The sequence below is a fragment of the Brugia malayi genome (genome assembly GCF_000002995.4).
Source record: "Brugia malayi strain FR3 genome assembly, contig: Bm_v4_Chr2_contig_001, whole genome shotgun sequence".
In the NCBI taxonomy this organism is placed as follows: domain Eukaryota; kingdom Metazoa; phylum Nematoda; class Chromadorea; order Rhabditida; family Onchocercidae; genus Brugia; species Brugia malayi.
The window spans coordinates 8,807,948-8,834,731 of NW_025062476.1; the positions used below are offsets into that span (position 1 = coordinate 8,807,948).

Genomic DNA, 26,784 nt, shown 5'->3' on the forward strand with positions numbered 1-26,784 from the left:
TCAAAAGCTAAATTAAATATAAATAAGGTGAAATATGAATTGAACTTGAAACTTTGACACTTCTAAGAGTTTTAAAAAATAGAAATAATATATAAAATGCCACAAGTCAACTTTGCTAGTAGAGGCAATCGTGAATTTTGTACTGGGTTAGCAATTTTCAGAAAACTAAAATCCTGATTTTCCCGATGTTTCCACTCTTAAAAACAATCAGTTAAATGAAAACTGGTCTGAAATTTCGATATGAAGCTCCTTTTAATTCGATAAGTGTTGATGCTTCTGTTACTTTTCGCTGTCCAGCCCTAAAAAATTCGTACCATAAAAATAACGCTACATTTCTTAGTGAAAAGATGGCGAAAATTTTCAGCTACCAAAATGATTTATGGTAAAGTTTTGCAAATTTATTATTTTACCATTTGAAGTTTCATTTCTTTATTATTTTATTATTTGAAATTTTATTACTCATGTCTCAAATAAATGGGTCGAAGACTCACTGTCCGAGTTCTGCACTAATAAAGAAATAAAAATGAAAGGGATGATTTCTTTTCCTCGAAAACTGATTTAAATAATTAGTTTTTTGATTTTTGGAAAAAAATCAAATACCTTTCTTTCACTACTTTTAGCTGCTTCTGTATGGCATCACGCATTTCTAAAACTGCCAGTGTCTTCTTCAATATCGACTTCTCAGTCTATATTTAGTTTCATAATTAAAAAACTAAAGAATCAAGTGAATAAAAAATAAATCCGCCCACAAAACTTGAAAAACTTTATTAAACGCTAATCTCAAAAAATCCAGATACTGATATTTGTAAATTCTGACCCTCATTATGTTATTTGTTACTACTGCTGGTGTTAAAAAGAATTTCAAATCATTAGAATTTCAGATCTAAAGATCAGAATAGTTTTGTAATTGTGTAATAAATAATATGGCAAAACAAAAAATAGTTTTACTTGACTATCAGGAGAAACAATTGAGGTACCACTGTTCTGAACTTCTTTGAGCTGCAGTTGAAGGTTTTTATATTCTTCATTCACTTCAAACTCAGATACTCGAAGTTTCAGTTCTTCTTCACGTTGTTTCAATTGTACCATTTCCTGTACATACAATAACCACTGCTCCAGTATCCACAAATTTTCTGCATCTGTACAGGTAAAAAATAACAATCCAAATTGTATATAGAGCAACAAGAGATTTAACTAAATTAGCTTACTACACTATCTTCATTCCTGAATTTTTAATTCACAATTGCATATATGCTTACAAATAAAAAAATATTAACTTTCTTCGGAGACTAACATAAGAAAATACCATCAGATAAACGTCTTTCCAAATCTCCAGCCACTGCTTCCACTTCTAATTTCCGGACATCAATTTCTTCCAATTCACGCTGCAAGTCCTGTGCTGCACTGATGCGTTCTTGTTCTTTTTGTTTTAAGATCTTTTCAGCTAGTTTCTAAAATCTTAGATAAACTAATAAAGAACTTAACAAAGCCACTTGAAATTCCACATGATTATCAATATCTGATTACTTTCGTAAATAGAATCATATCCGATTCTTTTTTTTTTTTTTTCTTTTTTTTGTAAACCTAACTACTAAATCATACTGAAAATAGAGTCATATTTCAAACCATTTCACTTAATATATGTGATATAAAAGCCTTGACGGAAGTTTGGAACCAAGATTGCTAAAAATTAAAACTTTATCGTTCTGCTATTGGACGAAAAAACCAACAAGAAGTTTTAGAAATTAATGATTTGTAAAAAAGTCACCTGAATACGACGAATATCTTTTTTCGTGAACAAAGTGGGTGATAATTTGTTTTCTGAAATGTGATTTTTACTGGCCAAAAAAAGTGAAAGAAACAATACAAAAATTGATATCCTGGAACTTTAATGGATATATTTGATAGTATATAAAAACAACATATTAACTGTCATAAACAACATAGAAATATGAATGTCAAAAAAATACACAGATTAATTTTTAATTACTGATTTGAAAAGATCTATACAAAAAAGTAGGAAGCGAGATAAGAGTTCTTCTAACAACACTTGGAATATAAATTATAAATATTCTTCCAGCAAGTATATGAAATCAAGTACTAGTTAGATATAACATTGAAATAATGTGCAAAAATTACCAAATAAATCAGTATTAGTGCTGTTAACAACAGAATGCGAAGAGGAAACCGTACGTTGGTGAAAAATTGAATGTTTCTTTTCTGATGAAGTACTGAGTGCATGAGAGACTGACATGCTTGAACATCGAGAAAGCACCCTTCCTCCTGAACTAATTACATAAGAAACCTTCCAAATCCAGATGCAACAAGATGCTTTTGGAACAAAACGATACATAAATCAAGTTTTACCGCAAATTAAAACATATGATGCAACTTAAAATAAAAAAATGTACATATCAAAAGTTGAAAGTTCACTTTCTAAAACAGCACTATGCTCTGCGTTTTACAACTCTAAAACATTGCTATCTTTTCGCATTCGCAATATTCAGAAACATGAAAATTTACCCAAGGCACCATGGTTTTGATTTTTGAGATCTGTACCATGTAAATTTGAATCCTGAAAGATTTGACTATGTAAATTTGAATCCTGCGGAAATCACTACTTTCAGTTTGAATTTTGTAGGATCCACAATCAGCGACTATACAAGAATGCTCCTAGGCAGAGAAGATTTCACTAACATAACTGAATTATGAAATGTAGCATCCATTCATGGCATCATCTGTTCATAATTTAGCATGACTGAGTTATCTATTTATTTCAACAATTTCATTCGAATTCACAAAGCAACTAACTATTTGATCTGCCTTGTCAGTAGATTGCAGAGCCTTGACTCTTTCAGCACTAAACAATTGGGCTAGAAGACCAAGATCTGGAATTGTGCTTATACCATAGTGATGAAATCAATAATTTTTTGTCACAAATGCTTTTCTCACTTCTGTTTAAAACCTCAATTTCTCTTATATAGCGTTGATAATGCAACAAGAACACTGGTTTACTCACGATTATATTTGGTTCAAAGAAGTGATTAAGCAAACAAAGAAAAAAACCCACTTGACTGCGCAGCTAATTGTGATTGAATTGCATCCGCTTCCTGAGAATAATCGTCACTTGATGATGAAAAATGAGTAAAATCAGATGTTCTCTCCATTGAAGGCGTTGTACAAATCCTCTGGAATGAGAATATTTTAATAGATGTTTCAATTCTACATACAGAATTTCATTCAGCAAACAAACTGCAAACTGTATCCATCACTATAAGCTAGATTTTTTTTTATTAAATAAAAACATTTTGGTATCAATGTTAGATTCAGCTGCACAAAACCATAACTTAGTCGGAAGCGTTGTATGATAAGTAAACTAAGAAAACTCTTATCTTTCTGCTGTAAACATATTAGATTTATTTTTTGTTATGACATAGAAAAGAAAAGCAGGTTTTTCCCTTTTTTTTCTGCATTATAAATTAATTCCCTTTTTTTACCCAGTCCAAATCAGTACTTCAATATCCTTTCGACTAAGATCCAGAGAAAGATGGCGAGGAAAACGTGACATAACTCTCGACGACTGCTTGGGTATCGAGTGACGCTTAATGGTTCTGCATAATTCTGAAACATGTATCAAGGAAATCTAGCAACAAAAATTTTATACGCCACATTATACACTATAGAAGAAAATTTTATGTCAAGTTTCTTAAATAGTTGTATCGAAAAATACTGACTGCTCAGCACTAAAAACAATTAAATGGAAACAATCGTGTACTAGTAAAAATAAGTTACCCAATTGTTCATTAGTTTTCATCATAGCCTGTGTACAAGCCTTATTTCCCATATCATTAATTCCCATGAATGGAGCCAACACTTGCTAAAATATTTCCAGTTTTATAAATACAATGACAAAGCTGAAAACTGCTGAAAAAAATATTTAATTTTAAATTATAACTACATCATTGCGACTCTATTAAGTTTGAGATATCTCTCGACCTTCCTTTATTGAAATACAATTGACTTTCATTTTCTACTAATTTTACTGCCCATATTTTCTTATAACACGAATTCATTTATGTGAACAAACTTGAAATTAAAGACTTAATTGAAGAAAAAAACACGACATAGTAAGCGACAATTACTGGCAAATAAAGATAATCACTCAGCAAATAATTACTGACAAATTACTTTAAAAAACCTATTATTTTCAAAAAATGTGAAATATTACTTTTTTGAATATATAATGGTGGTTCTTTTCAGGCAAATCTTTCGTTATTTTCACCGCAGTTGATCCGACTGTAGTGACTGCTGTCATTTCGTTTCTGTTTTTGATAATAGTGGCATCAAAATTTCCGCTAGACTTCTCGCATTCTTGTTCTAATGACAGAATATTCGTGTGTTGTTCTTGAAATCTTTGCTGCCTACGTTCTTTGAATGTCTTCAAGAGTTTCAACGCCTAAAAGCAAAATAACTTAATGAGCTCATAAGGTTACAGCAAGAAAATAATTGCAGACAGCAATATTAGTGGTGCTTGCAATACACTGCATACACTTTTTAGATGTGAAAACTTCAAAATGAGACAGACGTATCTATTACCAAATAAATGAACCATTTACTCAAATAAGGGTAAATACGTTTTATAAGTTGACGCATTAAAGAATAAGACAAAAGTCTTTCAAAAATCATTTCATTCTTGATAATGTAATGCTAACTTGACTCTTCTAAAAGAAGATTAGTTTCTGAAAAAACTTCTGCAATCATTAACATTAAGTACAAAATGAAATTGTAAAGATTTACCTGTGCTTCAGTTAACGATCTACTCATACTTTCATCAAGATTTTCCAGCACAACTGATTCTAAATCGACTAATTCATCTTCCATGAAATCACTGTCATCATCATCGTCATCATCTTTACCAGATGATAAATATTCATTCTCATTTTCTGAAAATGAGAATTATTATCAGAACTTTTGTAATCAGAAGTGATTACAAAAGTGATCTGCATGGCGGCTAGATAAAATGCAAATTTGCATCATTTCAACGATTAACGTTGAAATGAAGGATACTAAAACTTAATATCCGAACTTGAGCTACCGAATTCATAATAAGCTCGAAAATTACAAAAACTTACCTAATAATTCCTCATCACTGAAATTGTCGTGACCATTGGAACAAGTTTCATTGCCGATAACTGAATATTCTTTTTCTTTCTTGGTTATCTGAATCAAAATCAAAATTCAAGCAGTCTGATTAAACCAATAATAATAATGGTAATAATAATAAGTACGGAAAAAATTCTAAAGATGCATCTCAGACAGATAAAAATTCATTATAATTTCCGAAAACTACGGATCAACCAGACAGATTTTTTTTAGCTTAGTAAATTCAATTAAATTGCAAATTAACAAGCTAACCTTTTGATCGTATATTTCAAACTCGGCGCGCTCTCGCATCACTTGTTGATGTGATGACAATAATCCACGAACCGCTTCTTTCTGGGCACGCATTTTTTCCATTGTTTTTCCAAGGAGCATGGATGGTGAGTTTCGTCCAGTTCGTTGCATAGCGACAGATACTGCAGATTGCTGAAACTTAAACTACCAATAAAAACAGTACAGTATTAATTTTCAGCTCAATGAAGTAAAAGTATTACAAATCTAGAGATAACTCGTGACCGGTTATTTTTTAATTTCAACTATTTTAACTTTATTCATTTTCCTCGCGTTAAGCAAATGGTATAACTTCCATATACTAACATTTCCACATGACGTAGTATATCCATTGACAGTATTCAACGTATCATTCAGCAGTGGCAAATATGCTCCTACAAAACCACAGTTCAAAAAGAATGCATCATCATAAGAAAATGATGGAATATGAATTTTTTTTTTTTAAATTAATGTTATTGCTCTAAATATTCTAAACTGAATTAAAAATTAATTAAATTGCAAGAAAATGTTCAGTAGAACCACCTGCTTTACAGCCATTTTTCTCTATCCGAGTAATCTTTTCTAACACTGGTAAATTTATGTGCTGCATGCAAAAGAATCTGAAAATACATCCTTCAGCAGTCAGAAAAGAGTAACCGTTTTAAATTACCAAATGAATCCCTAATTTATCATCCACAGTGAAATCCATTATAACATCAAAAACATTAGATCCGGATTTTGGCAAGATACGTGCTTTTCCTCTTGTCATCATAATGAGAAAAGTATCTTAATCAGTCAGGCATGTATTAAATATACATTCAAATATATATCCTAATCTATTATATAACAATATAGTCAAGAGCTCCATGAAAAAATTATTACAGAAAGTCTTGTACTCTCGATTATCAAACCTAGAGAATAAGCAAAATTATTTAATACAGAATATAACTTTGAAATGAACCTCGGATTAAAACTTCGAAGATTTCGGTCTTGAGCACAATTACCAAGACGTAATGGTTGCTCACAAAAAGCACAACGAAAGCACTTTTTGTGAATGAACATTCCTTCTACCTGCATCCGTTCAGCTAAGTAAACAACTTTCAAGCATAACTGACAAATTATTTGTTGACGGGCATTAACACTATCACACGACAACCGCATAACAGGCACTGAACAAGGCCTGGAGGATTTATTTGAAGATGACGATTTACTCTGGAAGTCAAAAAAAAAAATTCTTTTTTAACAAGCAAAAAACGAAATAAAGTTTAGGGAATACTTTAATAGCAAACGACCACTGTCAAAAATATTTGAGTTTTCGGTTAAACGAAACCAAATAACCGAACTCTCATTATCTCTATTTCAGTTTGATCGTGACAAGAATTTGCCTATGTTGAACAATTACAGTACAATTTCAACTGCTTTGCAAAGTTTGTACTTGTTTCCATTATATGCAAGCATTAAAACAGGATTCTACCCGAAAAATAACACTGTGATTTTCTGGACGAGAAGCTGATGAACTGATTCTGCTTTCTTGCAAAATTGTCTTCTTTGGAGGCAGAGGTGGTGGAGATTTCTTAGCATTTACTGGTTTACCTCCATTATTTACAATCTAGAATTTTGACTTCATTCTATAACAATGGACATGAAATAATGGAATCTCTCATCAAAAATGCTCAAATTGTATCAATTTCAAATCCTTTAATAATGACCATTCACGCTGAAATCTATATACAAGCTTTAAGAGATACCACGCCATTCTTATTCTTTGTTCTGGAGACAATATCAATGCCGACCAGATTTTGATTCTTCAACAACGTTTCCGCTTTTGACAGTTTCTCGTCAATGTCCTAAACATATAATTGTTGTCCTGTAAAGCACTTTAATATAATTTTCACTAAATTATATTAAATGTAAGCATAAGGAAGGATGAGAAAAGTAAAGGATGATATTATGAGATAACCTTATATTTTTCATCGGCATGTTTAAAGCCTTCATTGACAGTCCGCCGAGCTGCTGCTGCATTCGTACATATAATCTTAAATACATTCAGTAAAGCTTTTACCTTAACAGAGGGAAGTCAGTATCGACAGATAAGGAAAAAACTAAACCTTCTATATGATTGGTACATAATAAAAATGAATGAAAAGTTGACTGATTAAAATGTAAAAGCTGTCCATCGAAAGTGCAGGAAAAAAATGAAACCACAAATTTCCTGATGAAAACAGAATTAAATGTAATAAAAATGAATGAAACTTTTAGATACCATTAGATTTGAAAATTAAATAAAAAATCAGAATTACTTTTATTAAAAATTTCACCCTCTTTCTAAGTATGATATGGCAAAAACTTAGAAAACATTGTTCACTTTTTCTTCCTTGGAGGTGAGAACCCGGTATTGTTCCTTATTGAAAAGCAAGCCCATAGCAGTCTGTTCCAGTTTCAATTTCATTTCGTCAATGTCGTGTTTATCCATTTTTCTCGTCAAAACATTTGCCAGTCGCTGTTTGTTACGATACATTTCTTCTGTCTTTTCCTTCTCCAATTCGCCACTCACGATCCTTTCAACCTGTAATTGAAATTAATAGTTGCGATAAAGTAAGAAATTAGAGAAGCACCTTTTGAAAATGAACTGAATTAAATGTAATAACCTATGACAAAGAAACACATATGAAACAAAGTGTTTTATTAGTGCATAATACTGTAGCTACTTACTACTTAGATAACTAAAAAACAAATAAAATTTGTTACAGCATATAGTCGCTCAGGGTTCAATTTCTCAACAACTGGTCGTCCAGTAATGTATTTTACAGGCTGTGATCCAGCTGACTGTATGAGAGCATTTCGATCTAAACGTTTAAATGAATATCCGATTTTTTCATCACCATTTAGTTCTGTTACTGCATCGTGAACCTGACATAAAGTTATGAAATCAGGCATCTTAAAATATTTAAAAATCTCAAAGCAAATCAAGATATTTTTTTTACTTATTTACAGTTCACCTGTAAAAATATCAGAGAAAATAACACTATCAAAATACTCAATATTAGCTTCACAAATTGAGAAAATAACGACTTCTAAATAATAGCAAAAGTGACAAGTAGCGGTTTCGAAGTCATTTCATAAAAAATTTTTTATAGCCTAATTAAAACTGAAGAATTAAGACCTTAGCAGTAAATATTATGGTAATAATTATCTCCATATACTTTCCAGAGAAAACGACAAACTCAAATCCAATCAGAAGTAAATATGAGAAAATGTAACCTCGCCTATATCAATATCCTGCTTTCGCTTTATAAAATTTTTCAGCGTTTCTTCCACCCTTTCGTTCAATGCTGCAGTCGATGCAAAGGCATTTAAAAGATCGGATGCTCGGCGACAGATTGGTTCCGTTTTCTTTGTACGAGAGGTATCTACCTGCACAAATATTTCTTATGATTCTTAAATTTCTCAGCACAAACATTGTTTATGAGCAAAAAATATAAATATCAGGCAGTATAGTTACCTGCCGTGTCTTCCGCTTATGAGATATTGTACTAGTTCTAATGGCATTCATTAGCGTTTCTCGCATTCGCTGTGAATCACTTTTGAACGCTTCCACGATGCTGCTTATATATATAACTCGTGCATCAGTGCTCACATTAACCCATTCTGCATGATTTTTACAAGGTGGTTTAATGTCATATTCCTTTTTAACTGCAGAAAATATTTTCTGAAAAAGAAGTTTGAAACAAAATATAGTTAAATGGATAATGCACTTTAAAAAAATAAGTTTTTCTTTTTTTAATTTGGAAATTAAATACTTCACGAATTAATTTTGGAATTTAGGTGCGTTTTATCAAGATCGCAAATAATTCAAAAATTTACCTCAATAACTGCATTAGGATTATCGGCAGCACAAAGCGATAAATAATCCACCAGATCGGGACGAAATTTTCCTAATAAAGCAGCTAAAGCTCGTCCATCATTCCAGCTAAATCTTGTTTAAAAAATCATGCCTCATTTTCTCTTTATGTTCCTAATTGATTGTTCGAGAAGAAAAAACACATAAATGAAATTCAAGTAAATTACCACTCCAAGAAGTTGAAAATACGCAAATGATATGCACTGAGAGCCTGGTAACAGAACTTCCACAGCTTGTATCTGCAAATTCACATCTTGATATTCTAAATGTCAACAACCTCATAGCTATAATGCAAATGTGAATCAAATATATATGCTACCAAAAATTAATGAAACGAACAACAGAATACCTTTTAATATATGTTCCACTGACACGGTCAGCCGCTTTAGTAGTTCGTAGCGGTAAGGCCTTATCCGTTTCCACATTTCGTGGATTATCCGTATCAATCAGATGACTTACTTCATGAGGTTGTACTGCCATTTCCAGACTAATGTAGCGTGTTCGTGGATCAATGGAATACTGTAAAAAATAAACTCAATCTACGTTAGCAATAAGAACTGAGCTTCAAGTACTAGCCTTTAATCGCAGTCTAATTATATTGTCAGATGGAAATATCTAGACAAGTAAAATTTCATTTAAGATATTAAAAGTTTTCCAACTTCTGCTTTATATGTGATTTGTCTATCTGCAGAAAATTTCATAAATAGACTTTAGATAAAGCAAAAAAATTGTGAAGTAATGAAAAAAAAATTCAGAATATACTTTATGAGTCTGTTTATGAAGATTATCCGGTTTCGCTTGCGCTAATAGCCGATAAACACTCTCACGTTCAGCTAGAAGTACCATCAGACCCTGTACATTTAAACCATAAGCTCTCAACATCCAAACCGCATCGAAAACACCCAGAAAGCCTCGCGCACATCCTGAGCCTGTTGGCCAGAAAGGCTGCAAGTGAAAATTCCTTCAATTTTGGACTTTTTGAAATTGCTTCTTTTTTATAAGAATGGATAAAAATATAAACAAATTGCAGGCTTGTAATCAAAAATTTATAAACTTCATGCCAAACAATGAAAATATTTTGCAGTATTTAGTAAAAATTAAACTATCCAGTAACAAATCAACAGTGACAAAAAATTACACCTTGCATTCTAGAAACAACTCACTGAAATTTCTCAATCTTCTATAAATAATACATTATTTCATTTATTCAGCGATATCAGAATTCTCTATCAGCACATTCCAATGGCCACTATTTACGACTTACTTTCAAGCCAAAGATAATTCATGTGAATCTCGTTAATGAGACATATGAAACAGCACATCCAGCGTGCAATCATGTCAACAGCAAACACAATGTGTGAAGAGAGAATTATAGTAATGCAAATGCAAATAATCATAAATTTAGTGAAGATTCTAGTCCTATTATAATAAAATAATTAATAATAATGATAATAAAATAATAACAATAATAAAAATAATTATAATAATAACAAATAATAATAATAATTAATAGTTAATAACAATAGTAATAATTAGCAATACTTAATAACAATAGTAATAATAACAGTAACAACAACAATAATAATAACAGTAATAATATAAATTGATTATAATAATGATGACTTCATGCTTTTTATTATTTTAAGATGTAATAAGATTTTTTGCATATTAGTTTTTATGAAAGTCGTGTACTCTGCACATTATATTTAATATTATCATCGAACTTTGGAGGGTATAGAAATAGTCTGAAAATTTTGTGATATTCTATTCTGGAAATTACTCGTATGTATATGGAGTTAACGCCAAACAATGTGACCAATAATAAATAAATAATAATAAGCAATATGTGGTAAATGATAACATAAATCATAATAAATGGTAAAAATAATAAAACAAATCAATTATTATTTATTACCGTACATCAGTTTATTTCTACATATTAAAAAAACCCACCTCATGTAAACTGTCTCCAACAATCGACATTAATAATCGTCGATCGCATCGTTCGATGAGCCGTACCGAACACTGCGCCGAAAACAATGATGTAAAATCAAACATTGCAACATCTTCACTATCATTATGATTTCGTGCATATTTCAAATTAGGAAGGTTACCACCAGTAGCAAAATCAGCTGCCTCTGCTGCATAATCGCACAATTTTTCCTGAAAGAAAAGCTGAAGGAACTTGAATAGATTTCACCCAATAAAATTTCTTATGACAACTACAAAAACAGATAATAATAAATATAATACCTGGTTTATATTATTAGGCGATAAAAGAAGCGATACATCCTCATTATCCTATAAAAGAATAATAATATTACAAAAAGTGAATACTAGATTAAAAATTTTCAAAAAAAAATTCTCATTCTTATAAAACTTTGGTTCAAATAGCAACAAACCTCAACAATAACGCCTTTTTCCAACAAACTTTGTTTCTTAGCACACATTACGAAATAATGCGTTTCATCTTTATAGTAAACGATATTCTCCAAATCGACACCTGTTGCTTCTTTCATGTCTTTGAAAAATTGTTGATTGAAAATATAAGCAACACCACTGAAATGAAACAAAGAGAAGGTCAAAATGAAAATTGATAGAATTACATAAAACTGAATTCCTGTAATTGTGAGAGACCATTTCAGTAATAACAACATTCAATAGTTGAATTAAGATAAATGACTGGAAAAAGAAATAGCACAAAGATCGGAATTTCACAAAGCACACCTTCAGCTTCAGCATTTATACCTTTTTACATTCTTCTCAAAAGCAAAAAAAAAGTAAATCATTATATAGAGAACCTTATTTCTTGTACTTTTTCTTCAGCTAGCGTTCGTTGATTCACAAAATTTGCGGTTATTCCAATCGCCAATTTGCCACGCAATTCTCGTTTCGGAAAGCCTGAAGACTCTTCCATTAAGTCGTTAGCTGGGTTTGATAATAGCAGCGCATGAATAACAAATAAAATCTAGACCTGGTACTGTGTTACGCTTTCCATCTGCACCTATTAAAGCATCAAAGACAAAATCCGACAAAATATGCCTTGGAGGATAAAATTCTGCTCGCCATCCTTCCACTATAATTCACTGTGAATAACATAAAACAAAATACGAATATATTTGATGGACAAAAAATGCTTCTCTCATCTATTAATTAACTTCAAATAGTGCTGAATTACCTATTCCATTCTCGTTACACTTGGGAAATATTAGGCGCTGAAATGTAATAGAATCATGTATTTGAACACCCAGAACTAATGCGATTTTCACCAAAAATATTTGCAGCTGGCGTATGCCTGCAAAAAATGGAATCCAAGTAAGATCAAATAAACACTTCAGGAAGAATAACACAACAAAAAATATGACAGTCAGAATCCATGCAATATTCCTATATGGAAGCAGCTTACAACCAATACAAAATGAAAGTTAAATTTAAAAGAGTAAGCTAATAAAGTTTTGATCTAATAAGTAGTATAATAAAACAAGGCCATGAATTAACAATAAATTTTCAGTAACAACAAACTAACTTATATGATCAATGCTACCGCGACAAAATTTTGGGTAAAATATTTTGATCCCCAAATTTTTGAGATCCTGTATAACAAATGGCCAAAGATGTAGGACATTGTTTCTTGAAAAACAATCCCGTTGTTCCACCAAAACAACGTAAGCTCCCAATAATGCACACTCAATAGCTGATCGCAAACCACATGGTCCTTAAATTAACTTTTATTTCTATATTACGTATAAACTATCTTAAACAAATCTTACCATACCCTGATTCATAAAGTTTATGCAATATTTTCGATTTTCGTGATAAGCTTACGATTGACAAACCTAATTTAAAAAATACAAAAATAGTAAAATTTCATAGATCTGGTGGTGAAATTCAGAACAGCGAAAAACCCAACCAGCTCCAATGACAAGTACACTCAAACATTCGCACGCTTTCTGGTGACAGTATTCTTTCTGTTCGGCTCGTTTTTCTAATAGTGACCACAACTTCTGTGCACGCCAATCGTTCAGTACTGTTTTTAACCTGTAGATAGGAAGATGTAATTCAAAATACTGAAATCGAAATCAGTATTCATGCACTATTCTTGTTCGCTTCAAGAGATTTTTTGAGTTTCTCAATTTAATCTTACTTAACATTAATTACTTAGGACTGAACATTTTACAGATTGCAAAAGCAATCTGTTTGGAACTATCACTTTCTTAGGCGGAGATTTACAGGTCTTACATTTCATTCATTTCCATTTCTTAATTATTCATGCTCATTCAAATTATATGTGCATACCTAAGAATGAATAATTTACTTATTTATTGAAACCAAAGTTTTGCCACCTTCGTTTTTTGTGTCCTTTTGGTTGATCCGTTTTTTCGCTCTCTGACTTCATTTATTAAAAGACTATGAACTAATGATTCATTCTCATAGTTTAATCAAATTACATGTGACTAGAACCTAAATCTAATTATAACTAAGAAATCCAGTGTTATTCAAAGAGATGGTTGTTTCCAATTTTTGATTGTGTCACAGAAACGTTCGCAGTATGATGCATAAGCCAACTTCAACTAATCAGCTGCTGTATACCTGTCCATGTTAGTCAAACCCCACAAAGTTATGTAATGTATGTAATTGTAAAGTAATCACTGACAATTGTTATACCTTCTAAAAACATTGAAATTGTCGTACGGATCGATATCCAGCAGTGCACATAATTGAGCGAACAGCTGCTGAATTTTAGTAAAGCTTGTAGCTGCGGCAAAAGCATCGAACAATCTGTTAGCATCCATACATACTGTAAACACACGAGAGACATGCGCGGAATACTATTTGTTGTTAATGATCCGACGCTAATCGTTGTTTCATTTAAAAGCGAGGATAAAAGCGCCCAACTTCTGCGCCAATATAATTAACATATATTCAGTACACACACATATATCAACTAGCTCTTTATTATATTTACTATTAATTGTGGAAAGAATTCATTAAATGTTTCCGAATTCAATAAATATCATTTCTCCCTGGTTCCATGAAATTGCTACTCTTACTGGCAATAGGCTGTTAAAAATTAAAGACCATACTCTAATGAATCATCTCTTAATTGAATTTTTGTAATATGAAGTGGGGTGATGAAAGACGAGTAACAAATTGTTCTGTGAATTCAATCTTTCTCTCCCTCTCTTTCTACTCTTGCAGATTCGCTATATAAATCTTAAGTTTTAATTTGGAACAATCCCAGCTATATAAAGTTTTATTTCTTAGTCATGTATTGCAGATATTCAAGGTACCAGAGTAGATAGTGGAATATTAAAACACGGGCAAAATTAAAAATTCTTGCGCTGTTAAAATTTAAAAATGTCTGCAATGATAGAATTAGTTAGTGAAATTCCATACAACTCCAACTTTACCAGTGGTTTTTTATCAAAAGTTTTCTTTCTCAATTGCCACTGATAATGATATTAAAGTAGTGGCAAAACTGACGACAATGACAATTAAAACCAATAAAATAGTGATGTGAATGTTCCCTTAACACATCTCCATCATTGTGTTTCATAGAACACATTTGATGACTTTAAACCAACTTCCATTTGCCCATTCGAAATATGTATTTAAAAAATGTGGAAAGACATCTAAAGAGGATGAAGGAAGGCGCAAAAGGGACGTTATTAGTGCTCAGTTCTCCAGTCTATAAAAGGTTACGGATGTTGTATTGCTGCACCTGTGTGCACTCGTACGTCTATGTTCATAAGTAGAACGACAAATTAGGCCAAACAGCACCTTATCATAACTTTCACTTGGGAACAGCGGCGCAAAGTTTGTTCTCAGCATTTGTCCTCTCTTTCTCATTTCTCGGTAACAGTAATAAAATAACTGATTACAATGAATATTATCTTTAAATTAGGAAACAAATTTGTTATTTACATTGCTAGTTCGCAGTTATTTAAAGTTACAATATTTCAAAATCTTATTATTTCATCAAGTCCGACTTCTAATCAAATTCCACACAATGAATGTTGAAATTTTGTAGTTTAAATTCGTTTCACACCTCTAAGTTTTTCAAATGATTTCTTCCATATTTATCCGTATCTACCATCCTTCCACATTTACTCATCGACAGAAAATAGCACTAATACTTTATTTTTCAGCTATCTGGAATCGAAAAATATTAATTGCAGTTAACTAATATCAGAAGTTAGTTGATCGAGTTTTAACGAATGCATATTATAGTCAATTCGATTCAAAAGAGGTTAAAAATTGATGGAATGTTAAATTTAGTAAAAATACGAAGATAAAATTTACGTAAAAACTAATAAGTAATATCCACTACTTAAAGCAATGAAAAATTTAAATCCCACCAAAATAAAAGAAACATTCAACTGAAAGTGATTTAAATTACTCCAAAAAATGAATTCGAGTTCTCTTTGCATCAGTCATTTTACTGTACAATTTCGTAAAAAACAGAACTGCTACTGCTATCATTTCCGGGGATCATATCAGAATCTGAACCATTATTACAGTACCACTTTTCCGAGGTAATTTTTTATTTCATTTTAAACAGTTCGAACGCAGCAAACAAGAAACATTGGAAAAGATTTTTTTGAGTTTTCGTGTAATTCCATGGAAGAGACACAAATTTCCGAAGGAAAAGTGAAGAAGAGTTCACTAATCAACAGGAACAAACTTCCAAAGATCTTTCCCAGTAAAATCTTCAAATAAAAGGCAACAATAGCAACAGAAATAATTTGAAAAAGAATTATGATAGGATATACGTACGTAAGATGACGTATGATACAGAAAATGCACAAGCTGCAGTCATGAAAAAGAGTTCTCATGCTTTCATTATTAAACATTGCGCACTTTAATTGATTAACTAACCAATAAACACAGCAAATCATTTCATCCGTAAATGCCAGAATTTTACATTTTAGAGTTCAATTCTTAAGTAAAACTCAGGATTGAAAAATTTTCCGTAAGAAGTGCTACAGTATTAGTTTGATTGCAGTAAACTTAAGAAAAAGTTGATATCAATTAAAACTTATACCTACGAACATCATTACTACCAGCAATAATTAAACAAAAGCGACAAAGCTTATTTCAGTATACATCATTAGAGTTATTCTTATTAAACAAGTACGAAGAGGATCATCCAAGGAAATTTTTCCGATCACTTTAAGTGAAATTTTCTTAGCTTCAGCAAATACAGAAAATTTTTTTGTTTAGACAGAAATTTTGAGCCGCAATCTGCAAAAAAGTGACCAGCAGAAGTAATTCAAAACTTGAAAAGATAGGTGCAGAAAAAAAGAACTGAAAGTTCTGGAGAGGAGCAAATACTAACAACTAATACAGTATGTATTCATCGAAATTTCAGAATTCTTCGGAATATTTCCTATCATTGATGATGAGGTTATACATACTTACAAAAGTGTAAAACAGCTGAAGTTGAGCAATTGTCACTGCAAAGCATTATTTTAAATCGAAAAATCAGTTTGGTAAATCGTGTAAATTCTATCTTATAAACTGTTCTGCTTCAATAGCGGATAGCTTTATTACAAAAATGAATTGATTTTTATCGAAGCTAAATTGCTACGTAAAAAAATAAAATGAGCATCGATACTTTTATCATATTATAAAGAAACACACATCGGTGATTGAATTTAATAATGGGAAGAGTAACGAGGATGATTTAATTCGTTAAATTTAAACAAAAGATTTGGACTCACAATGTTCTTGCACAGTGTGCACAAAAGATAATCACTAATTGCGATATCTGTTGGTTTCGAAGAATATGGGAGAAATAATTATGTTTGTGAGATGAATGGAATGGTACTGATGATTAATTCACACAACAACAAGCAAAACTTGCAGTTAGCCCTCGTCTTCATCAACTCGAAAGATGAACAGATTGTGAGCTGCGTTAAAGAACTTTACGTAAAGCTCAACAGCTTACTGTTAAGCTCTCGTTTCAACAGTTTAGTAGCGTGAAAGGATACGAGTTATACAACTTTGGCAGCAAAAGGGGACCAGAGAGCAGACGACAGAGATGACGATGCTATCCTCAGCGTTATGCATAAATAACACGCATGATGGGACAATAAGTGATCGCTGCAATCAGTGCGATCACCACGACGAGTACAAAGCCAACTGTCTCAGCTGCGGGACGCACGAAGACACTGCAAACAACCGCGTACTGCCTCGTGTTGTGTGCGTGTGTGTATGTATGCTGAGAAATAGACAGACTAGTGCATAACAGAACGTGTCCCACTATTACATAAAAGAAATAAAGGGATTAAATTTTGTTCGATGGGTGCTGTGCTGCAAAGAATGCAGGAGACTCTTGACGAGTCTCGTTCTGTTCTGTTACACAGATTGTCTGATTTTATGCTGGCATTAAGTGATCATCGAGAAATATGACTCATATCTTTGGAATAATCTTTCAGTACAAGCATTCTCATTTGACTCATATAAACTTTCTTGGCTCTAGTTCGCTTTGTCACTGACGTAGAATTTCTAACCACCTTTCTCGAATATTTCATTTGCATAGGGAAGTTGTTCTTATTTTTGATAAAAAAATTTATTATTTGCAAACCACATATAACAGGTAATGGAAATGGCACTTAGATCGAATTGGAAAAAATATGTTGTCGTATATTGGTCTTCACGCGAAAAACCTTATACGAGAAAACCTTATACGAGCCATAAATTTAAAATTTTAATGTACAGTGCAGGTGAAGGATTGGAAATTTTCATCAGAATTTTGTTAAATGATATCTGTAATCCTGGTTAGAAATCTCTCCTTAAAGGTTTCAATTTCCAAGCTCTTGACCACAAACTTTCTTTCTTAATTTTCTTTTCGTAAGAAATTCACAAAAATAGTTAACAGTTGAACACAATTTAAAATCTAAGAAATGAAACAATAATCATCACAAATGCAATTACGATTACTTCACAACGGCAGTGACATAAAACTAAGTACACTACGCACGAATGGTCCAATTACAGTTATGTGATGATCACCACCTCTATTAAAAATTCAAACTGATACAAATTAAAGCTGTTTGGCTATAACCTCAAAAAAGATGTGATTGGTCGCAATGTCGAAATGATTTTAAATTATTAGTTTCATATTAAACTTATAATCTTCAGATTAAGAAAGACCGTAAAAGTTTTGCAAGTTAGCAAAAACCAGTGGCAACACTTGGTCTTTGTTATTATATGTTTACAGTCATTCTGAAGTTATTGTATTATACTGTTTTCTAAAACAGCATAATCAAGAATACTGATATTCGAAAATTTCACATTTATGTTTGCAAGAGAAATGGTTTTACAATTCTTTAAAAACAGCATCCAAGTGCGAAAGCACTTCATTTTTCTCATATTTATAACCTAATGCTTTTAACTGCTCACCCAGCATCACCACACACCTTCCAAACAAATCCGTACTTTCCCGCATACTGTTGTTGTTAATTAATGTACTCGAAATTCTCTTTGTTGAACTTCGAAGAAGCATTAAAAACTGGATCATCGCTCCATAACTGAAAACGGTCCTTAAGAAAACAGAGGTCGTATTTACAAACCGTAATTGCTATATCCATCTTAGTAAAGATTGAATTAAAAAATCTTTTTTTTAAAAAGTCTATTGACTTTCAACCAGTGTAGGAATAAAACGAAAGAAAAAAAAAATACCAGTGGATTTCATCCTCTTTCATGATATTTGCAAATGGGATACGACTTTCAATTTGATTCTTGAGATAAACAAGCATGGAACTGTAAAACACAAATAATGAATGCTCTAGTTGGTTGCCAGCCTATTCATATATGGCATTACCTTAAATATGAAAAAAAAATTTATTAACTGAATAAAATTGGAGGGAGTCCTTCATCCATTTAGATAAGTTGAAGTAAAATTATCACAACTGTATATAATACGATCAGAGAACACTGATCTCACCTAGCCCAACTAAAATTTACTTATTTAAAAGCTTGGGAAATAAAGGCAAACTACATCATTATAAAAGTAAAGTAAAGAAAATGAATTACCATCGCAATAATCGGTACTTCAGCAATATTTTGTGAACCCAGAAATCAATAACCTCGTTAACTTCCAGGCATGGATCAAATGGGCTTTGAATAATCCCTATCTAAACGTACTATTTTTTAATGCATTTAAAAACGAAACTGCTCTAAAAATCTAGATTTCTTTCGAAAATTTCTAACTTCTAGAAATCAGAAAAGTAAATCTAATGCAACAGATAATTTTCAGTACTTGAAAAATAAAACCTCGAAAATCAACAACATGAAAGAAAGAATAAATCTCAGAAAAAAACTAATCAGGAATGCAGGTCTGCATGAAAGAAGGAGTTAAATCATACTACAAAATTTATTTTCAGTTAAACCAATACGTTTTTATTCATCTTCAAAAATTCTTCCAAAACTAAGTCAGCAATAATTTTTGCATGCTCAGTAATTATATTAGACGTCAGTAATCTGCAGCTGCTCAAAGTATTGTAGATAGAAAGCCATGCTTCTGCCGTCTTCTGTAATAAATACATGTATTAGAACATTATGCTTTCAACAAACAGGTCGAGTACTTTAATGTAACTTTACTTCATTTGAAAACTCGTACAATTTTAGGATGACACGAACTAAAAGTAGAAAAACTGAACAGCAGAAAAAAAAAGATTGGAAAACTTTACTTTACGGTCAAAACATCCAGATAAAGACTTTGAACATTCGACTACATATTTGAAAATGGAAATCGATATGTCTGTCATTATTAGTTCTGTCAGCTCATTGCTGGTGGCCTGAAAATAAAGTTAATTAAACAACTTTTTTCTCTAGTTTTTGAAATAAAAGCATACAGAAAACAATAATTTTTAGAAAACCAACCGCAGTAATAATTAAATTTCTGAACAATTCTATCACAACTACAAGAAGTTGATCAGCACCATGACTGTTTTTTATATTATCAATCCACTGAACATCACACAGTTCTGCCCTAAACGCAAATGGTGTGTTATACGTCCTAAGCTGTTGTGTCCACAAATAAATGTATGTCTGAAATGGATCAACCATTTGTTACCCGATGAGTTTCATTCCTGTCTTCAGCTGGATTAATCCTTAAATTTTTAATGATAAAACAAAAAGCTTTTTTTTTTTTTTTTTTTTTTGATGACTAAAACCACCTAATCTACTAAACAAAATGATCTCAGCAAAAATTTCCCAATCTATGCAAACACTTTTTACCTCGCAAACTTCGATCATCATATCCAACTGTTTATCAGTTAGATCCGTTAAAACTGGTATAATCGATTCTTTTAACCACTTTACATCATCCTGTATAATTTCCAGGAATTCTTCGTCATCCTAAAAATGCAAGAAACCGTTTCAACATCTACGATCAAAGAACAATTATTGTTCCGGCCATATCCAGTTTTTACTTTTTCTCAAGCACTATTTCAAATTCGTATGATTTTATAAAACGCCCAGCGAGATATTTTTTGTTCTGAAACAAAAGAAAAAAAAAGTAAAAACCTTTCTACTGCTAGTGAAAATCATAACAGCTAAAATATACTGTATACGGATACCACGAATTATATTTTCAAAGGTAAAAGTAAAGGTTGAGAAGTGATATCTTTGTTGAAAAATACTTTCCATGATTAACTGACGCAACAAAGTGAGATCCTAAAAATAGCTCTGGTTTGTTTAACTAAAATGAAAAAAAAAAAAAAAAAAACGTTATGATAAAATAACCAACACAGAGACCAATTTTATTCCATACATCATTAGTTATAAGTTTTAACATAAAACAACCTTGCCTTAAAATATTTGGAAACATAAACAGCATAGTTGTGCTCCAATTGATGCCTCATTTCTGGTTGCTTCATAATACGGTCCAAATATAACAACGACTAGAAATTTTACATGCTACAATAGTTAAGTGATGAAATCAGGAATAGCTAACCAATAAACTGCATTTTTTTATAACTAAAAAAAAACAATCCGAAAAGAAAATTAAACCTTACCCGATTAAATGCATCACTCGGAAGTTCCGATTTTTTCCCACGCTTCTTCAGTGGACTATCATTGCACACTTCCTGTTTAACAGTTTCGAATGCTGAAAAAATTTGAAACAAGACCTGATAACAAGGTTTCAAAAGTATCTAAAGTTCAGTGCACATACCATCGCCGATAAATTTCAGGATAGCCAAAAAATTCCAACTAGTGGCTGCTTCCAAATAAATTGCAGCTTTTTCATCGTCTAAACTACAATTTTGCAACATTTCCTGCAATACTAATACTCTTCCTTCCTTCCAATTGTCCAAAGTCTTGCCCAAATGCATCACTGCTTCCAAAATTGACGTATTCTAAAAAGGATTCATTGCTTATTTCAACATTAAGAGTATAGGGATTTGAAATTTCAATGAAAAAGAAAGTTTTTTCTTTTCAATAAAGAAAACTGAAAGACTGATTTAGAGCTTGAGAACCCCAAGAGGGCCTTCAAGCAATTTCGACTAGTATTGGAACATTTCAATCTTTACTTACTCGATAACGCAAAAATGCAAATTTGAATAATTTAGTGAGAAGTCTCCGCAGGTTTTCATTTTCCTTAACATACTTTTCATCATCTAAAGTAAGGCGTAACGGAAGCCACAATACCACCAAACAGTTCAGCAGCAAATGCGATGAACGCCAAAGCTCGAATTTCTCATTTGTTTCATCTGCAACTAATTAAAACTAATTTCACTATTTACAAACCCGATTTTTCTGCACGAACTGAAATCGACTCAGTCATTTGGACTACTGTGCTAGTCTAAACAAAAGTTCGTCGATTAGGAGAACGATTACTGTATTTAGGACATAATTATACACCAATTTACCTCTGATGGGTCATACAGAACCTGCCATAAAAATTTTAGTTAAAATCGCTTGTTGGCCCGGTTAAGGCCCAGTTAACGGATAGCAGTACTGACTATATTGCTTTGCCATGTGTCGCCGACATCACCGAAACCTTACCGTATTCATATCGTGCAAGATATTTAAAAAGCAGGTTGTAGAATTTTACCTTGAATTGGTTCAATGAATGTTTCACATACAATTGCCTCCGAGCATATAGACATCGCATCGTCTGTTTCGCAAGCATCGATCCCCTCCAATGAACGCAATGTTTTATATACAGCAAGCACCAAAGATTTTGCATGTTGAACTGATGAAAAAAAAAAAAATGAAAACTTAATTGCGAAGGTGCAGAGGAATATCAAGTGTTATCCGAGCAATCTCTTTTAATAAGTTTCAAATTTATTATTTATTATGTCCGTATGAAAAAACAAACGGTGTAGAAACTAACCAGCATGTTCGATTGACATTAAATTTTCAGTAATAATTATATGATGAAAAGACAGAGCAGCTATTTCACTTTCTCGACCCATAACAATTATGCGTCGGATCACTTCATCCGGACTCAATCGTGGTTTTATATATGATGGCAACAGCAGTTTCGCAATCTTGCAAGGAAAAAATATTATTAGTGATATTGAAATAAAAGTGCTGCAGTTAACAAAAATTTTAAATAATTTCATTTACCTCTTTCCGCACCATGCCAGATTCCTCAAGGGCAAAAACCTTCAAAATACGATCCATCTTCACCACTTCACTAAGCTAAAATATTTGTTGTTTACATCATTCATTAAGAGATAGAATTTCTACTGATTGATTTTCTACATCCATTCGTCACATGTTTTACAATTTCTAGAAGCCAAATGAAACATGTTTTCCTTCTGATGTACACAACTTAAGAAAAAACACTAACAAACCTTGATAAAACGATGGCCTACTAGCGCATTCAATAACTGAAACGCAGCTAGTCGAACACTGTCACAACGATCATTGATCCCTCTGTTATCAAATAGACATTTCAGAGCCCGCTCACAAGCATTCAGAGCGCTTCCGCAGCGTAAAAGATCGCGCATGCCTTCGTAAACTGCTATCCTCACACTTACAATGCTATCCACTGATAAAATGTCGATAATCTGAAAAAGAAATGTAGCGTGATAATAGTGCATATAATAATAGACACTTATTGTTTATTGTAAGATCAAAATTAGACCATATGGAAAAGTGATAAAAAATGCAGGCTGCAATAGGTCTATTATCTGCATAATTCAAATTAATACGTCAACTATAACTTTCATTGAAAGATGAAATTAAATCTCGCCCTTAGAATCAGTTATATGAAAAAGAGCCTTAAATGCTGAAAGCTACCTGCGTCAAGCACTGCTTGATGAAATCTAAAGAAAATGTATCGAAATACGTGCTCAGTATGAATAATGTACGCCTGCATGCTTCCGATCTAATTCCATAACTATCATCTTTTAGAAGATCGATAATTATTCCTTGCTGCAAACTAACGCTTTCTGCATTTTCCTGAAAGAATTAATTGGAATAATCTCGGAATACAGCTTTGGTTTTCAGTGGATTTGCTTATTTTAACAGTAGGTACTGTCAAAATAGATTGTATAGTTTTTGAGTACTTTAAAATTCTTATTCATAAAAGTATTTTACAAAAATGCATTGGCAATTTCACGTAATTCTGATTAAAAAAAAAAAAAAAAAACATTTCAAAATATTAATTGCAAAAGGAATCGATTTATTCCTTTTCCTACTTACATAAAGTAGTGAGGAAGAAACTTAGCATTTCATGGCAATTAAATGATACATTAAGTAAAAAAGACATTTTGAAAATTATTCGCGGAAAATGTACCTCCCTTACAAAGAAGCTTTGCATTTTTGACTAATGGAAGGTGGATTTTAATTTTAATTTCGGTGCGATCTGCAACAGAGGTACAGCGTTTTCCTAGGATAATTTTCTTGAACAATCAACTTTGTTTGCGAATTCCTGTATATATATATATATGAAATATAAAAAATATTATCACACTCTGTACCTCATGAGGAAGCTATGCTCAATTTATAACAGTACTGCAGTAAACAAAACTCTTAACCAAACTGGTATGACTCCAATAGACTGTTCTCTTAAATTAAAACATACGATATCATCATCCGAGACAAATGGATAGAACGGCAAGAAGAGGCAGCAAGCATTGCATCGTACCGTTTCATTAGCTGCCTTAAATAGTATAAATTAAAAAAGAAACCTACGGTTCAGAATTTCAATCTTTCGGCTAACAGAATACTGATGAAATTAAAAAAAATTCAAGGAAGAATGAAGACCTTCAAAGAACGCCACAAATTCGGCTCGAATGTGCGATATATCATTGCATCAATTTGTTTGCTTCTAGCTTTTCCGAGCGGCTCAAGCATCTGAAGTCTCGGAATTGCGAAGACCACATATTCAAATTTATTCCAATACAAGTATCAGAATCAGCGTTTCTTACTATATTGCTACAGCTACATTGTAACATTAGTTTAAATACTTATTAGCAAAGTCCATATTTGATAGCCTTATTTATTTCATATTTGTAAAATTCTCAAGATGCTCAAAATAAAACTACACATATTTTCTGAAAGCTATTGACTGAATTTTAATGAAACACTACAGAAAAATAATACCGCCATAAATTTTTTATTATAACGAAGATGCTGTAAGGAATAATAAACGATGTCCATAAAAATCCTTTCCAACCGATGTTGCAGTCTATGGACACCATCTTTTGCAGCATTCTTCCAGGCCAACAATAAAACCTCACCATAGTTGGCACATTGCATCCTCAAGTACAAGCATACAAAAATGGAATATAATAACAGACATTTATCAAAAAATCACGATGTGTTAAATTCCAAAATTGATTCAACTTGAGGTTGAAAACTGACAAATCTTTACTAACTTGTTAGTCTTTTCAGACGTGACAACTTTCTTCACTAATATCCAAAATTTGTCAGCACCAATTTTTGAAATGAAATGAGCTGTCAGTTTCTTACCCTGAATGAATAATGAAACGTTAATAATCTTAAATACGAAACTGAAACTCAAACTGAATTACGTAATAACGGACACATAAAACTGAACTGAGAAAAAAACCTTGCTAACAAAATTAATTATAAACTCTGGAAACTTCAAAAAGCTCCCATATATATGTAATAAGCTGATTGCTTTAGAGAACATTTTTATTGAAATTGTTAGACGGTTGCGCTTACCAAGAATCCAAGAGAAAATCACAAAGAAATTCCTAGTAGGAATCCTACCCATTACTGAAATAGGATTTTAGGTTACAAACCTCCAGTGAGGTAATAAAGGATGGTTCGTAAACAACACGTCTCAACTCATTAATTGTACACTTCTCTAACACTTCATCTACATCCAAATAAAGGCGTTTCAGGAGCTGTTTCTGAAAATTGCAGAATTTTTGTACAGAATCAGGATTCACCTAGTGAAAATATTGTTGCAAAACTGTTTCAGTTAGTCTGAAATCTTAGTCTACCGATATATATATATATATATATATATATTCGGCGCAACGAAAAATCTTACAGAATTTTTAAGTCACTGGAATGTCTCATACATATAATTTCAATTCAGTGCTTTAAACGAAGTGATGTAAATGACGCCATAGAAAATAGAAAAGAGTTCAGAAGAAATACCTGACCACGAATCGGTTTCACAGCTTTAACCAACAAGTCGCCATAAGAACTTAATTCATAGTCCAATTTCGAAAGGTTTCCTTCATCTTCTTTTTTTTCACTTTTCACTTTTATATTTCTTATTTCATGCTCTAACTTCGCATTCCCCAACGCTTTAAATACGAAAGTGTGCTTATTACCTGTATTATACATTTCACTCGTTGCAAAGAATAAGAGATTTGTTTTTATCCATTAAAGGGCAACTAAGCTTCCCGAAACTGATGTAGTATGTCACAGTGCATTGGAGTATCCAAGGAATTTGTCAACTAGGACTTCAATAAAAAAACAGGAAAAAATTGTTTCCTTCTCCACTGAAACTTACTCTAATAACCTATACACTCTGCTTTATACTTTTTCCCTCACAAAACTCGTTGCACTAAGTGACGGAAGACCTTCAAACGAAGTACAAAAATTAACATAATTCTGGTAGATGTTTTCTGACATATGGCAGTTCCTATATTCCAATATCTTTAAACAAAGCTATGGTTGAGCAATAAACACAAACTGCTAAGCAAATCAGTTGACGTACTTTTTCCCACAGGCCGATCCACTCGCTTCTTCGGCATTTCCGCTCCTAAATGCATATATTATTTTGCATGCAATGTTTCGCATACAACCCGCCCTTCAAATACCCAATGCATGAAGCAAACCCGAGACCACTACCCGAGATGCCACACCGTGGAGCAGAACTGAAACCAATGGTTATAATCTGTCAGCACTCCCGCCAAATCAACAATTTTGATTAATATTGTTGCGTCCTATAACGAAAGATGGCTTACGGTGTTACGTTAGAGATAGAAAGAAACATGGATAGA

The 26,784-nt window shown here is 32.1% G+C and overlaps 2 protein-coding genes across 4 annotated transcripts; both read right to left on the reverse strand.

Moving 5' to 3' along the window:
- Positions 1-211: 211 nt before the first annotated feature.
- Bm10060 (Uncharacterized protein) lies at positions 212-14,124 on the reverse strand (the record flags this gene model as incomplete). 2 transcript variants are annotated; one of them, XM_043078961.1, is made up of 38 exons in its annotated part: positions 212-299; positions 601-686; positions 949-1,139; positions 1,307-1,451; positions 1,769-1,821; positions 2,194-2,283; positions 2,524-2,575; positions 2,812-2,888; positions 3,071-3,188; positions 3,515-3,621; positions 3,793-3,877; positions 4,229-4,456; positions 4,798-4,943; positions 5,133-5,220; positions 5,416-5,586; positions 5,758-5,825; positions 5,974-6,050; positions 6,392-6,642; positions 6,905-7,039; positions 7,179-7,277; positions 7,391-7,465; positions 7,796-7,996; positions 8,179-8,340; positions 8,692-8,844; positions 8,933-9,139; positions 9,295-9,400; positions 9,499-9,570; positions 9,681-9,850; positions 10,094-10,276; positions 11,285-11,494; positions 11,585-11,632; positions 11,734-11,890; positions 12,133-12,232; positions 12,306-12,407; positions 12,510-12,626; positions 12,858-13,046; positions 13,242-13,369; positions 13,997-14,124. In XM_043078961.1, the coding sequence occupies 38 exons, from the start codon at positions 14,122-14,124 to the stop codon at positions 212-214; spliced, it is 4,863 nt and encodes a 1,620-aa protein (XP_042934895.1). The 2 variants fall into 2 exon arrangements, with proteins under 2 accessions (XP_042934895.1, XP_042934894.1); XM_043078960.1 differs by having other exon boundaries at positions 2,140-2,283.
- Positions 14,125-18,656: 4,532 nt separating this feature from the next.
- Positions 18,657-26,535, reverse strand: Bma-capg-2 (Uncharacterized protein; the record flags this gene model as incomplete). 2 transcript variants are annotated; one of them, XM_043078963.1, is made up of 24 exons in its annotated part: positions 18,657-18,867; positions 19,019-19,099; positions 19,373-19,473; positions 19,735-19,869; positions 20,029-20,136; positions 20,222-20,389; positions 20,579-20,698; positions 20,867-21,016; positions 21,151-21,243; positions 21,358-21,449; positions 21,516-21,699; positions 21,878-22,053; positions 22,398-22,538; positions 22,680-22,836; positions 22,916-22,990; positions 23,146-23,361; positions 23,594-23,755; positions 24,381-24,458; positions 24,563-24,652; positions 24,902-25,058; positions 25,177-25,271; positions 25,567-25,677; positions 25,931-26,082; positions 26,499-26,535. In XM_043078963.1, 24 exons carry the CDS (start codon positions 26,533-26,535, stop codon positions 18,657-18,659), a joined length of 3,090 nt encoding a protein of 1,029 aa, XP_042934897.1. The 2 variants fall into 2 exon arrangements, with proteins under 2 accessions (XP_042934897.1, XP_042934896.1); XM_043078962.1 differs by having other exon boundaries at positions 25,931-26,109.
- Between the last annotated feature and the right edge of the window lie 249 nt (positions 26,536-26,784).